This window comes from Momordica charantia (assembly GCF_013281855.1).
Source record: "Momordica charantia cultivar OHB3-1 chromosome 11 unlocalized genomic scaffold, Mcharantia_2.0 BLBB01000011.1, whole genome shotgun sequence".
In the NCBI taxonomy this organism is placed as follows: domain Eukaryota; kingdom Viridiplantae; phylum Streptophyta; class Magnoliopsida; order Cucurbitales; family Cucurbitaceae; genus Momordica; species Momordica charantia.
In genome coordinates, this window is record NW_028275159.1 from 83,114 (window position 1) to 97,545 (window position 14,432).

At 37.3% G+C, this 14,432-nt stretch overlaps 1 protein-coding gene across 1 annotated transcript; it reads left to right on the forward strand.

Annotated features, from left to right (window-relative positions):
* Positions 1–502: 502 nt before the first annotated feature.
* Positions 503–13,017, forward strand: LOC111005956 (hydroxyproline-rich glycoprotein family protein). Its single transcript, XM_022277672.2, has 4 exons — positions 503–718; positions 855–1,016; positions 11,145–12,324; positions 12,615–13,017. The coding sequence occupies exons 2-4, from the start codon at positions 978–980 to the stop codon at positions 12,821–12,823; spliced, it is 1,428 nt and encodes a 475-aa protein (XP_022133364.1). The 5' UTR covers positions 503–718; positions 855–977; the 3' UTR covers positions 12,824–13,017.
* Positions 13,018–14,432: the final 1,415 nt, after the last annotated feature.

The following is a 14,432-nucleotide window of genomic DNA, read 5'->3' on the forward strand; positions in this document are numbered from 1 at the left end:
AAAAGAAACATTTAATATTTTATTCACAATTTAGTATTATAGGTAATTAAAAAATATATTTATTGGTTAAAAAATGGAATCGGAGAAGGGATCAGGGTATGATGGAAAATACATTCCCTGTTCTTGGAGTTGGTACCCAACCTTGAAGAGATTTTTTTCATCTCTAAGGGATAGACATGAAAATTTAAAAGTTTTACCAAATACACATGAGACAGATGAGACATTATTATGAACCTAAAGCTGGATAGTTTGATGGTTAATCTTCAAAAAAAAAAAAAAATTAGGAAAGGTAATTTCAATCTTTTAAAATATAATAATTTGATTTAGTTAATCTCTTTTAAAGGAGAGATGAAAAACGGAACTAAATTAAAAATTGAGAAAAATGGCGCAAAAGAAAGGTAAAATTGAAATAGAGGGAAAATAAAATGAAAAAGCAAAAGGGCATCTTTTCTCAGGTACGCTCACTTCATAGTTCACTGTGTTATGCCTCTTTATCTTTCTCGCTTTTGTCTTTCCTTGTCCTTTCGATTAATATTTTATCTCTTTTCTATTAAAATTAAAGTATATTGGATCGTCTTTCTCTTTCTCTTTATCAGTCGCTCTTTTCCGCGTTGCGAGAGCAAATCTAAATGCTGTCAGATTGTGCACTGTGAATTGAGAAATATCAGGGTTGATATGGGTCTGACTCCCATTAGTCGTTAAATTGACGAAGTTGACGGTAATGGACCTCCTTCCTCTCCTCTTTACGTTCAAGCTGAAACAATAGAGATAGATATGTACCTTTTTCTGTTTAAACTTCCTCATTTCACTAACTAACGTAATTCCGCATAATTAATTATACTTATGCCCGTCAGGAGGAGGAGGAGCAGCAGCAGCAGCAGGAAGAGGAGGAGGAGGAGGAGGGCCAAGAGTCTTGTAGGAAGGTGCAGCTCAGGACACTAAAATATAAATTAACTTAGTCGAGCTACTAGTTACGGATGGGGTCCGAGCAGAACAGATTCCCTCAGCAGGAACGGGTATGCATCTCTTCCCTCACTGATCATTCTGCTAATATGAAATTTATTGCTCCGGAATATGATGGTTTTTGCTCATTGTTTCTTGTAGCGGTAGATCTAGTGTGCTCTAGGCACCATTTTGCTTGCTTAGGCTTAGGATTTACTTTGTAGGCATTCTTTTCTCTGCCTGTTCTTCCCTAGATCTGGGGTTGCTTTCTTCGCCACCCTTATATTTGCTAGCAAATTTGTTCAATCCATTCTTCTTATCCCGAGTTAATTTACTGATGCGGATCCCATGTACGTGATGGTTTTTTAGCCAGTCCTCCGACGGGTCTACCGCTTTGATTGATGGGCATCGCCTTCTCGTCCTGATCTGATTTATGATCAATCCACCTTATGCTAATTATTACTTAATTTCAGTTTCACTTCTGGTTCCCTTCCGTTAATCTTAGTGTGAACTTACTCTGTCTGTAACTAATGAACGCTTGTGATATACTTAAACCCTTCAAGGCGAGATGCATCTGACTTAGCTGGGAGTGAGGTGTGCAGTCGTTGGTTTCCTTTGCTATTAGATAATTTTTAATTTCACATTGTTTGCTTCCTCTAAGCATCTTTTTCTATTGGAACTGGTATTCAAGAAGAATGAGCGTCATTCTCTGTGAAGTAGCTAATTCATCAATGTTCTGCATACAAATTCAACAAGCATAGACATCCTAATAATTTTTTTAGCGTCACAGTTAATCAAGTTTCTACATACAAATCTTTATGAGACATACAAAGAAGTTTTAAGAAAATATTTCACATTAAACAAGTTTCATGGTTATGTTCTTGCTAGTAGGAACCTGAATTAGGTGGTCAGTTTTACTTATCTCCAAACAATTACTCATTACTTACCTTTCTCAAAAAAGATAGTTGAGTTTAAAGTTTGCCAATTTTTTACAGCTTGGGAACAATTTTTACGGCATAACGGTGGCTCCAACTCATTTTAAGGATCATCCAAAAATATTGCTGAATGAGACTAAACTTCCAAGAAACTCTAGTATATTTCCGTAGCTACTTTTCCATGTACACTCAATCAATTAGATACCAAATTTAATCTATTATTCGTCTTTCTACTATTAATGCCTTTTAAAATAAAATAATGATATTGAAAGGAGAGGAGATTTTGTAGTCCAAATGAAGTTATGACTATAGCAACCAGATACTCAGTCTGCCAAAATATCAAGACAGAAAAGAATGAGCTACTGGAATTTGATATGAAGCGTGTTAACACAGATTGATAACATATCATTATTATATTCTAAGTGTAAATACTTTTCTTTTTCAAAAAATTGAACAATCGGATGATTTGTATCCTAAAATGCAGGTTTAATGAGATGACTATTTTCCATGGCATCCAATATCAGCAGAATCCCTTTCTCTTAATTATAGGTCAAGAATGATGAAGTGATTCAACCCCAAGGATTGGATGGAGTGAAAAAGGCCTTAGATCCAATTAAGATGCCACAAATTTAGAACCTTCTATGAACGCCTACGTCTGATATTATGAATTTGTTTCCTTTTTCCCATCTATTTAGAAAGAAGGGAGAATTCCAAAACTTTCGTGATTGAAAAACTCTTACAGGAAACTGTTTAAAGATTTATTACTTAAAACATGTGCGGTCTTGACGACCTTACTTGAACAGGATATGTTCTATAGGTTGTACAAATGTGTCCTTGAGTTCTAAAGAAAACATGTGCGTTTTTTGGTTTCTTAAAAAATTAAATTTGTTACTTGATTTTAAGAAGATAGGAAATGATCATAGTCGACATCATCATCAAAGCTGCCATCATGGCGATGTTCCAGGATTTTTTCAAAAATGGAATCATAAATGCAAGCCTTAATGGCCCTGAAGGTGCAACCCAGTTGGCAAGGACTTGAGGTCTCTTGGTTATGCTGGCTTAGAGGTCTCAAGTTCGAACCTTCCAATAAACTTAATACCAAAAACCCTCGATGTCTCTTGAGTCCAGGTCTTGGGATTGGTGCGGGTGTCCCTGGGTATAGGGGAGCAAGGCTTTGACGCCTAAAAAAAATAAAAATAAAAAGTGAGCTTGAATGAAACCTATATCTGTCTCATCCTCAAAAAGAGAGATGCCAAAATAGTACACGACTTCTGACCTATCAGTCTTATTCCTTATGCCTACAAGATTTTAGCAAGGGTGCTCTCTGAGAGACTAGAAAAGGTCCTTCGTCACACTATCATTGACTTCCAATAAGCCTTTGTGGAAGGAAAACAAATCCTTCATGCATCGCTCATTGCAAATGAGATTATTGATGAATGGAAAGAGAGGAAAATTGAAGGAGTAGTGTTAAATCTAGACATAGAGAAAGCTTTTGACATGGTGTAATAGGTAGATGTTGTTCTTTATCACAAGGGTTTTGGAACAACAATGAACTGTGCTTAGACGCTTCGTAAAACTGCACCACATGGAGGAAATGGATCAAGCTTGTATCTCAACATCAAGCTTTTCTATCATTATAAATGGGAAATCGAGGGGCAAATGCTCTTCCACTAGAGAAATCAGACAAGGAGACTCCTTATCTGGCTATGCATCTAGATGTAGCTCCATCAAGGTAAATCATTTACTATTTGCTTATGGCACCCTATTTTTCTCTAACAAGGACCCTTGTTGCATAAAAAATCTCCTCATAATCATCAAAGTGTTTGAGATGGCTTTGGGTTTCAACATCAACTACAACAAATCTGAAATTTTAGGCATTCTACTGGACTCACAGAACTTGGAAGCCATCGCCAAGGCTTGACGATATAAAATGGGCTATTGGCCATCAACTTATTTGGGGATTCCACTAAATGGCAACTCAAGGAAAGAAGCTTTCTGGCTTCCCATAATAGAAAGATTGAAGAATGGACTTAGCAAATGGAACAACCTCTACATCTCTAAAGGTGAAAACTCACCATTCAGTCCTCACAAACCTCCTTACATACTATTTATCCTTCTTTCATCTAACAAGGAAGGCAACTAAAACTATATATATATTTAAAAACTTTAATAGATAGTTGGCAACTGGCAGAGGGGTAGAATTTAAGTTTCCAGAGGTCTGAGACAAGGAAATTTGCTCTGTCCGATCCTGTTAGTTATTGATGTTCTTCGAAGAGTTTTAAGGGGGTGGATTCTGGTTGCTTTGCAGTTTGAATATGGGTAAGAATTGGGTGAACCATTTCAATTTGCTAATGAAGTCCTTGTATTTTGCACTAATATTAATGAGTTGGAGAATCCTTTTCGTAGCCTTGACTCTTTAGAGGAAAGCCTCTGATTTGAAGATTAACAAAGATAAAAGTATATTTCAGGAATTAATGTGGAGTACGACAAAGTTCAAGAATAGGATTTGGGTGGTACTGCCAATGTTTTAAAAGGCTAAAGGCGGCCTCGAGGCTTTTTCTCTTGAAAAGGCGAGGCGTAAGCCTCGAGGCAGTATGAGGCGTAAGCGTCAATTTCAATTAAAAGAATTAAACAAATCTTAAATTTGTGTGGTCAAGTATTACCAAACATAATAGTTATATAAAATTATCAAAATATCCACTTGTTACTTGTCACTCAAAAAAATTTCTAAAAAAACATCATAACATCACTACTATTATCACCAATAGAACTTACTTATTCTATAAATTGTTGTCTTCAATATTTTTAAAGTCTAGGTAGTAAAAGTAGTAATAGATTGAATTGTCACAACTCCTGCTTAGGATTCCATACAAAAAAAACCTTGATATTTTTTAAGAATTGGAAAAATTAATAGTATTCTTGTAATCATTACACGAGGCGTATACTTTAAGTCTCAGTGCGTTTTCAAAGAGGCGTAAGCCTCTTCTATGCGAGGCGCAAGCCTCTTATAGTCCAAAGAAGGCGTAAGACTTAAGGCTAAAAGTTAGAGCCTTGCCTCGAGGCGGGCCGCAAGGCGTAAGCCTCAAAAGCCTTTTAAAACATTGGGTACTGCTAGTAATTGGCCGTTAACTTACCTTGGGGTGCCTCTTATAGGTAATGAAAGAAGAAGAGAAATATAAAAATTAAAAAATTAAACCAAAAAAAACCTTAGAATAAGCTCAACAAGAGCAATACAAACACAAAAAAAAGATAAATGACATTTAAAACCCAGCGACGCTGACAATGCTGCAGAAACTCTGCAAACTGCACGCTACAACGCTTGGAGAACCATAAGAACTTCAAGAGAAGATTCCACAAACACGACTTAGAGTCCTGACTTGAAGAATGCTTGAGGGATAAAACAAATATTTCCCTAGAAACAAAACCAAGAACATACTCCAAAAAGAACCAAGCAGAAATCGGCCACTCTTGGAAGAAACCAACGAAAACCAATCTACATTGACGATCATATATATGGGATAAACAAGCTCTTTAGTTGGCTCCACAACTTCTAAAACAATCAAAATGCCGAACTTTTAACCGTTGAAGAGGCCGAAGAAACAATGGCCTGAACGTCTATTCCTCCAGAAACAGGCTCGAACAAACAAGAAGAAAGTCTGAACCCAAAACCTTTCAACAAAAGATCTAAGGCAAAAGGAAGAACGTCCAGCCTCTGGAGACAGAAAAAGCAAAGCAAAACAGGGAGAATTTAAAAAACCTTACATCATGCCACCTTCAAAACTTCCTTGAAAAACCACCTGTCACATAACCTTTCACCTTCGTCCCTTCCTAGATGGGATATCTGCCACACATAGCTTCACCTTTGACCCCTCCATGGAAATCTTGATCTTTAGAAGTTTCTTGATAACCCCTAAGAAAGATTTTCGTGAAGAAGATTGAAAGGGAACAAGAAAAATTCCTGCCCCTTTGAAATAAGGGGGAATTGACTGCTCAACATCTTCCTTACCCGAAAATTTACCCTCAGGAGACAACCATCAATCTTCCCTTGGTCTTGAACAGAAGGGAGGTCAACCATTTATTTGTCCAAATTGAAGAGATTATTAAAATGTTCTGCAAAGGAATGATTCGAAAGGTCTTCAAAACAATTTGTTTGCTCTTCCAAAAAAGGTGTAGAATCTTGGCTGCTAATGCTCATATCGAAACCAACCTCGTCAATAAAATCATCCCCATCATCTGAATCAAAAGAGTCCCTCTTGTTTTTCTCCAAGAGACCGAGCTAGAGGCTTTTGATAGAAACTTGGTCAAGTTGATCTGGAGTTTGAGACACATAGGTTGGATAGAGCTAGGTGTAGTAGGTTCTCTGGGTGGGGTGATTATTTTGTGGAATCAAAACTCAGTGCAAGGAGTTGACTCCTTATTGGGCTCTTTCTCATTTTTAATGCTGGTGCTGGGGGGGGACCTTTTTATGCTTAGGATTCTTATGTTTTTTGCTTTTTGTTGGTTTCTTCTTCACTCCTTTAGGAGTTTGTATCTTTAAACAATTTTGTTTCTTTTCATTTCTTCAATGGAAAGTTCGTATCTTGTTTAAAAAAAAAAAAATTAACATACCTGTATGAAGAATGGCCTTTTTACTTGGTCAGACTTTAGGGGCTCTCCTTCTGCAATGCACCTTGATATATTTCTCCTTTCTAGAAGTTGGGTTGATTCTTTTAAACAAGTGGAGCTGGTTCGTCTCTTTAGAACTACCTCAGATCACTTCCCTATTCAACTTAATATGGGAAATAAAAAATGGGGACCTCCCATTTTCGGTTAAACAATGTGGTTGGATCATCCTTCCTTTCTGACAAATGTTGATTCTTGGTGGAGCTCCTTCCACGGCCGAGGTTTGCTTTTATAAAAAAGTTAAAAGGCCTTAAATGTCACTTGATTAAGTGGAATAAGGAATCTTTTGGCATTGTAGAATTGAGCTTGAAGAAGGTCCAGGACAGCATTGATGAGTTAGGCAAATTAGAGGAGGTGGGAGGAATGAACAGTGCCCTAAATGCTAAGAGATCAAAATTGAAGGCTACTGGACTTTAAAAAGCAAAGGAAAAATGGGCTAAAAAATGCGAGCTTCAATGTATAAAGGAGGGTGACGGGAATTCCCATTTTTTCCCACTTGTGGACTTCGGCTAGAAATTCGAAGTCCTTAATCTCTATCCTAGAAAAAGAGGATGGTACTGTGCTCAACACTGAAGATGAGATTGTGCAGGAAGTGGTTGAGTTTTTTGCCAAGTTGTACCGGTGTTATCGAGGGAAAAAGGTTTGTGGTGGAAGATTTGCAGTGCGGCTTGTCTCCAATTGGAAGGATTGGCTTGAAATACCTTTCAAAAAATAAGAGATTCATCAGGCAGTTTGTAGTCTTGGTAATCTGAAGTCCCTTGGCGCTGATGGCATGACCAACGGGTTTTTTAAAAAAGCTTGGAACATTTTGAAGCGTGATTTTTTTGGAGTGTTCCAAGATTTGTTTTCAAAACTTCATCATCAATCGCTGCACTAATGAGACCTATATTTGTTTGATTCCAAAGAAAACCAAGGCGATGAAGGTTGGGGATTTTGGACCTATTGGCTTGATCTCTTCCATTTATCAGATCATTGCGAAGGTTTTATCAGAGAGACTCGAGAAAGTTTTTCCTTTGATTATCCATGATGCGCAGTGGCCTTTATTGAAGGAAGACAAATCCTAGATGCGATTTCGATGACCTTGAAATTGGTGGGAGAATGGGATGCAGAAGGAAAATCAGGTTTTATTTTGAAGCTTGATTATAAGAAAGCTTATGGAAAAGTAGATTAGGACTATCTTGATGCCATTTAGAGGAGAAAATCTTTGGCCTAAGATGGAGAAAGTGGATCAAGGAATGTTAGTCCTTTACCAACTTCTCAATTATGATTAACGGTAGAATGAGGGGAAAGAATTTTGCCTGACGGGGCTTAAAGGCAAGGCGATCCCTTATCTCCTTTCCTATTCAGACATATTTAGTCAGGGTTCACTTCTGCTACCAAAGGAAGTTCATAAGAGGTCTTTTGGTGGGCAAAATGAGATTAAATTTCTCGCCTACAATATGTTGATGATACTATTATTTTTTGTCTGGAGCAGGATGATCTTCTCTCTAACTGGTGGCTGGTGATCGTTGTCTTTCTAGCTGCTTTAGGCCTCTCCTTAAATTTAGGCAAAACTTCTTTGACGGTATAAATCTGGAGCATAGCACCCGTCTGACAGGCTTTGGAGTTGGGCTGTAAAGTGGAGAAGCTCCCCTTCTCCTACTTGGGAATTCATTGGGATGCAACTACTGAAGTCTTTTACTATGTTAGACAAGGAAAAAGGTTGATAAATTGAGCAACTTAACCCTCTCTAAAGGGGGAAGATTGATGCTTGTTCAATTGGTGATCAGTAGTCTCCCTCTTTACTTTCTCTATCCTTAAAGCACCAAAGGGAGTATCGAAATTGAAGAGTTAGCGAGGATTTTCTTTTTTTCTTTTTTTTTTTTTTTGAATGGTGGAAGTTCAAAAGGTGGCTGCAATAACCTTGTGATTTGCAGGAAGACTTCTCTCCCTAGTATGGAGGTTTGGGCATAGGCACTTTCTAACAAAAAATAAAAATAAAATAATAGCTTGCTTCCCAAATGGCTTTGGAGATTCACTCAAGAGAAGGAGGCCTTATGAAAAAGGATGATTAGTACTTGGTAGTATCTATGGTGATAGTCCGAATAGGTGGTTCACTCTTATCCCTAAAGGTAAAGCAAAGGGGAGACCTTGGTTCGACATCACGAAAAACAATGAATTTTTCTTCCGAATCTTAACTTCAAAGTGCAAAATGGGGGGAAATGAGATTTTGGACTAATGAATGGATAGAGGATAATACTCTTCGAGCATATTTCTCGAACATTTACAACATCTCTTTGAAAAAAGAATCATCTATTTCTGATTGTCAGCATAAGAACTCAAGAGAATGAACCATCATGGGTGCCTCATTAGTCCAGAGGGCCTATGATTAATTGAGAGGGAATGAGTTCAAACCTCATAATAGTCACCTACCTTAGGAATTAATTCCTATGTGTTTCCCGACAATAAATGTTGTAGGGTCAGGCGGGTGTCCTGTGAGATTAGTTGAGGTACACACAAACTGGTTTGGATACTCAAGAATATTTAAAAAAAAAATCAAGAAATTGGGATTTAGGCATTCGCAGAGGTCTCTTTGATAGCGAAATGGAAAGTAGGGTGGGACTCATTCAATTATTGGAGGTGGTAAGACTTGGAGAAGGTGATGACAAGGTTTATTGGCTTTAGGAAAAGAAGGAGCTTCTCCACAAAATTTGCTTTCTTAAAGCTCTCAAAGGCTCCCCCTTCATTGAAGACCTCTCTTATTGCTCCAATCTGGAATTTTAGAATTCCTAATAAAATCAACGTCTTTGGCACAGAAGCTAAATACCCAAGAGGGTTTCAAAAGAAGTGCAGCTTACTATTTCCCCCTCTATTTGTAGTTTGTGCAATAGCGATGGTGAATCCATAGACCACTTATTCATCTATTGCCCTTTTGCAACCCAAGGTTGGTACTTTCTGCAGGATATTTTTGACATTTCGACTTGTGTTCCTAAACATATCGATAATTGGTTATCTGAAATTTTGATGGGCTGGTTTTTTACCTAGAAAGGCTAAATTCCTTTGGAATTATGCGGTTAGAGCTCTTCTTTAGCACATTTGGCTAGAAAGGAATCGGCTTACGTTTTAAGATAAGGTTTACACTTTTAACCCTTGTTGTAGGAATGTGCAGCACACAGCTTCTTGGTGGCGCCTTACAAATACGAAATTCTTTTGTAATTATAGCTTCTCCATGGTTATTTTGGTGGCGCTTCTCAATGAAAGTTTTGTTTCACATAAAAAAAAAAACTTCTCCATGGTTGTGAACAACTGGAAAGCTTTCTTTTAGTATTTTTGGGTGGGGACTCTCTCTACCCCAGTCCATAGGCTGTTTCAACTCTTCTTTGTTTATAATACATATGTCTCAGGTTTCTTTTAAGGGAAAAAAAAGAATAGAGACAAAAAATTAAAAGAAACGAAAGACTTATTGAGAATAAAATAAAAGAAATCATCTGAAAGGAAGAAGCATAATAAATAAGTTTTTTATTTGGAAGATACAAAATTTTCATTAATTAATGAAAGAGAACAATACAAACTCCAAAAGAAGTGAAATAGAGACAAGATAAAGAATGTAAAAATACAAAAAATAAACCATGGCTATCAAAACCCAATGAAAAAATTACTAGTAATAGACAAGATGAGAGTCCTATATGAGAAAAGAAGAAAACCCATGTGAAGAATGAGTAAATCAGGAAGCAGTAGCAACCGATTTGGAGAAGAAGCAAATTCAAGGAGATGAGAGAGGATTTCATTTAAAAATAAAAAAATAAAAAAGATGAGAGGGAATTCCATAAGAACGTGAAAGATAGAAGATCTGAGGAAAAGAAGAGAGATGCTGTCATTTCTAGAAACACAGAAGATAACTTTTAGTCACTTTCCAAAACATTTCCTACTATTAAAATTAGTTCTAGAATTTGTTTCTGAAAATCAAACCACTAACCGCCCTTGCTTAGTTTCTCGTATTTTCATTGCTTTGTAAATCAAGACGTACTACAAAACTTGCTGGAATTTCTTACAAGTTTCCTGACCATTAATTCAATCGTGCAAAGTTGTAATTTTAAACTTAGTGAGTGTAGGTTGGAGGAATTCTATTTATAGAAGACGAAGTAAAATGATGCGATACTCTGCAGATGGAAAACTTTGGTTGAATATTAGCGTTAAATATATATATATATATACACATACATACATATATATATTTATTATTTATTTATTTATAATTGTTGAATTACAGCTTTTATTAGTGCTGGTAGATATGTGATTTATTGACCCCCACTTTCCAACCAGCTTCTTCTGAAGCGGTGAAGTGGCTCACTTCCTTCCACTAACAACATGCTTAGATCTAGAAGGCACTTAGCTCATGCTAAAACTGATTGTTGAACCTGAATCATGTTGTACTGGCTCTCTGCTGGCTTGAACTGGTGCAAAAATTGTGAAAAAGGATGGCTCTAATTTTTTGCAATGAAATCTATTTGTTACGCTTGGCTTCTGAGAACAAAATTTTCCGTGGGATTAAACTTTTTTGGTTATTCATAGACTATTCTCGAATGAGCTGTTATGATTACCTTCCAATTCTTTCCTCTGTACCAGCGGAAGAGATGGGGTGGATGTTGGGGTGCATTATCCTGCTTTCACTCTCAGAAAGGTGGAAAGCGCATTGTACCTGCATCTCGTTTACCTGAGGGCAATGCTGTGACAACCCAGCCAAATGGACCTCAAGCAGCTGGAATGACCAACCAGGCTACAGTTATAGCTCCATCCCTTCTTGCCCCACCTTCTTCACCAGCATCCTTTACAAATTCTGCACTCCCTTCAACCGTTCAGTCACCTAGCTGTTTCTTGTCCTTATCTGCCAACTCACCTGGAGGTCCTTCATCGACAATGTTTGCTACAGGGCCGTATGCCCATGAACCACAACTGGTCTCTCCTCCTGTTTTCTCAGCCTTCACCACTGAACCATCAACCGCTCCACTCACTCCCCCACCCGAACTAGCTCACCTAACTACGCCTTCTTCCCCTGATGTGCCTTTTGCTCAGTTCCTCTCCTCATCAGTGGATCTCAAAGGAACTGGAAAGACAAATTACATTGCTTCAAATGATCTTCAAGCAGCATATTCTCTCTATCCTGGAAGTCCAGCCAGTAGCCTCGTATCACCAATTTCAAGGACATCCGGCGACTGCCTATCATCTTCATTTCCTGAGAGGGACTTCCCCCCACAGTGGAATCCTTCATCTTCTCCCCAAGATGGAAAATATCCAAGAAGTGGTTCTGGTCGGCTATTTGGACACGAGAAAACAGGAACATCTTTGGCATCTCAAGATTCCAATTTCTTCTGCCCTGCTACATTTGCACAATTCTATCTGGACAATCCACCATTCCCTCATACCGGTGGGAGGTTGAGTGTATCAAAGGATTCAGATGTTTACTCTTCTGGAGGGAACGGTTATCAAAACCGGCACAGCAAGTCTCCAAAACAAGATGTGGAGGAAATAGAAGCTTACCGAGCATCATTTGGTTTCAGTGCAGATGAAATTATAACTACTACACAATATGTGGAGATATCTGATGTAATGGAGGATTCCTTTACTATGAGACCTTTTACTTCAACTAGTCTGTCGGCAGAAGAAAGTATTGAACCTCCATTGCTAGGTGAAAAACTAAAATCCACAAAGACAACTATACAGAGTCAGAGAAGTATGAAGCCAGCATCTGATGTTGTCGAAAAGGAAACCTGCGCTGAAGTGCTGCCATTATGCAATGGCTGTGAAGGTGAGCTCCTGTAACCTGATACAAGCACATACTTGTTCTGTAAAATGAGAAATCAAAAGAAAATAAAGGCATAAAAATGTTCTGAGGAAATGTGTTTAAAAAGTCAAATAATTAGGATGTTATACTTTCTTTTGGTGGGGGGTAGAATTGTGGAGGCTGATGAATATTAGCACTAGTTTTCTTCCACCCGTAAGGATAATTTAAAGTGCGGACCCACAATTCTGATACTATAAAATAGTTAGATTATTCATTGCATGCCTTTGGTTACAATCATCACCTGTTTGATGCAGACAATAAATTGCAAAGACAACCTGGTAACATGTCAGGATCAAGTTCCTCTTTCAACCAAGTTGAAACAGAAGATGTATTCTCAAGGATAGTGCCACCCAAAAATAGTCGCAAGTATAATCTTGGATTATCCTGCTCTGATGCAGAAGTTGACTACAGAAGAGGAAGGAGCCTAAGGGAGGTCAAGGGAGATTTTTCATGGCACGACTAAGAGAGCCATCTCAAAAATAGTTTTCAGTTTGTTTGTGTATCTGTTTTCTGCTTTGCAGGTTTCCATGGAATGTCTAACCTATGATCTAACCTGTTGTCTCTCTCAGTTATGACTTGGTCACTGGACGGATGAACAATTATAATTTGTGTTCCTAATCGTGCAAATTTAGATATGGAATGGGTCGAATTTCTGTACTTGATAGATGAAGTTGACTTTTTTCAGTGAATTGTATACTAGCACCGTACAATCTGCTTGCCCATTGTGTACACCCATCGTCACTATGCTTTATTCCATCTAAACTGCTGTTCGTCTGACCTTTTTCTTCGAGGGAGATAAACAAGTGATTTATTCCTGGTGGTCATTGATTGAACTTTCGTAGGAAACCAAGATTGTTAAAATATTAAGAAACGTTTGTAGTAGGGTTACCCATCTCATGAAATTAGTTGAGGTGCATGTAAATTGATTTGGATACTCCCAGATATCAAGATATGTTACAAGATTAGGAATTGGTTGGACACAGGACAAATTTTGTGGAGCGAGCTCAGCAACTCTGATGGTGTTGTTTGTCCTGTTAACCGTATGGTGGAAAATAGAAATTGAAATGAGTGTTAGGTCTTATCCTTCATTGGTAAATATCCTAGATTCGACATTCATGTAATATAATAATATACTAAAGGTAAAATCTCTAGTTTGACCGATAAATACTTTGATTCGATGTTTGAGCTTGGTACAGACATGGATTTACTTTTAAAATGTACCAATCATAGAATTATTTGGTATAATGCAGTGGCGGCCCTTGGCTCTTCGGAGATATCTCATCTTCTTCAGTACATCCTCTTTAAGATTAATTCAAAATATCATTTTTTATTAACAAAAAAATTTTCAACAAGGATCGAGATGGCGAAATATCTCCAGTAGATTTGTAGAATTGTACTAGGATTACGGGAGGAGAATTTCTAGGAACTCGAATAACGTTATTAAATTGCTAAAGAAATTGCTTCTTTAAACATGTCCATCCTTTGACAAAATGGTTAACCTCGGGCTCTCTAACGTTGTTCAATGTCTCAGACGTGGTTTCTTTTAGTTGAAATGACACTTCATCATTTGTTAAAAAGAGAAAAAAAAAAAGAATCATGCTCTTTCAACTAGTTCATGGTTTCTATTCTTATAATGAGTCATTTCAAACACCATATAATCTAAGTTATGAGATGCTTAAAAATAAATAGTTAAAAATTGATCGTTCATTAAAAGGTTAATTAGGTAGAAGTTCAAAAATCAGTGAAAATGAATCAACCTGAACATAGTTCTACTGGTCGAAGTATCTATCTCCAATAAAAAAGTTCTGAATTCAAATTCATACACACATATGTTGATTTAAATTTGGTATTTTATAATTACAAACCTGGAAAAAAAACCATTAGACTCATATTTAATCTAAAAACAACTGTAGGAAAGAGATTGAAAGTGAGTACTCTTAGCTCGGTCACTCTTGAGAGATTGCGTTAGATATAACTATTTACACGACTTCATAGAAGGAAGAGTGCACTTACCCAAAAGAGTGAAGAGCATGGGTAAGAATTCGAAGATATGCCTTCATTATGAAGAGTTT

Coding starts and splice junctions, on each gene's coding strand:
- LOC111005956 (XM_022277672.2), top strand. CDS start 978: ATGGGGTCCGAGCAGAACAGATTCCCTCAGCAGGAACGG. Junction 1,017..11,144: donor GATTCCCTCAGCAGGAACGG/GTATGCATCTCT, acceptor CCTCTGTACCAG/CGGAAGAGATGGGGTGGATG. Junction 12,325..12,614: donor ATTATGCAATGGCTGTGAAG/GTGAGCTCCTGT, acceptor TGTTTGATGCAG/ACAATAAATTGCAAAGACAA.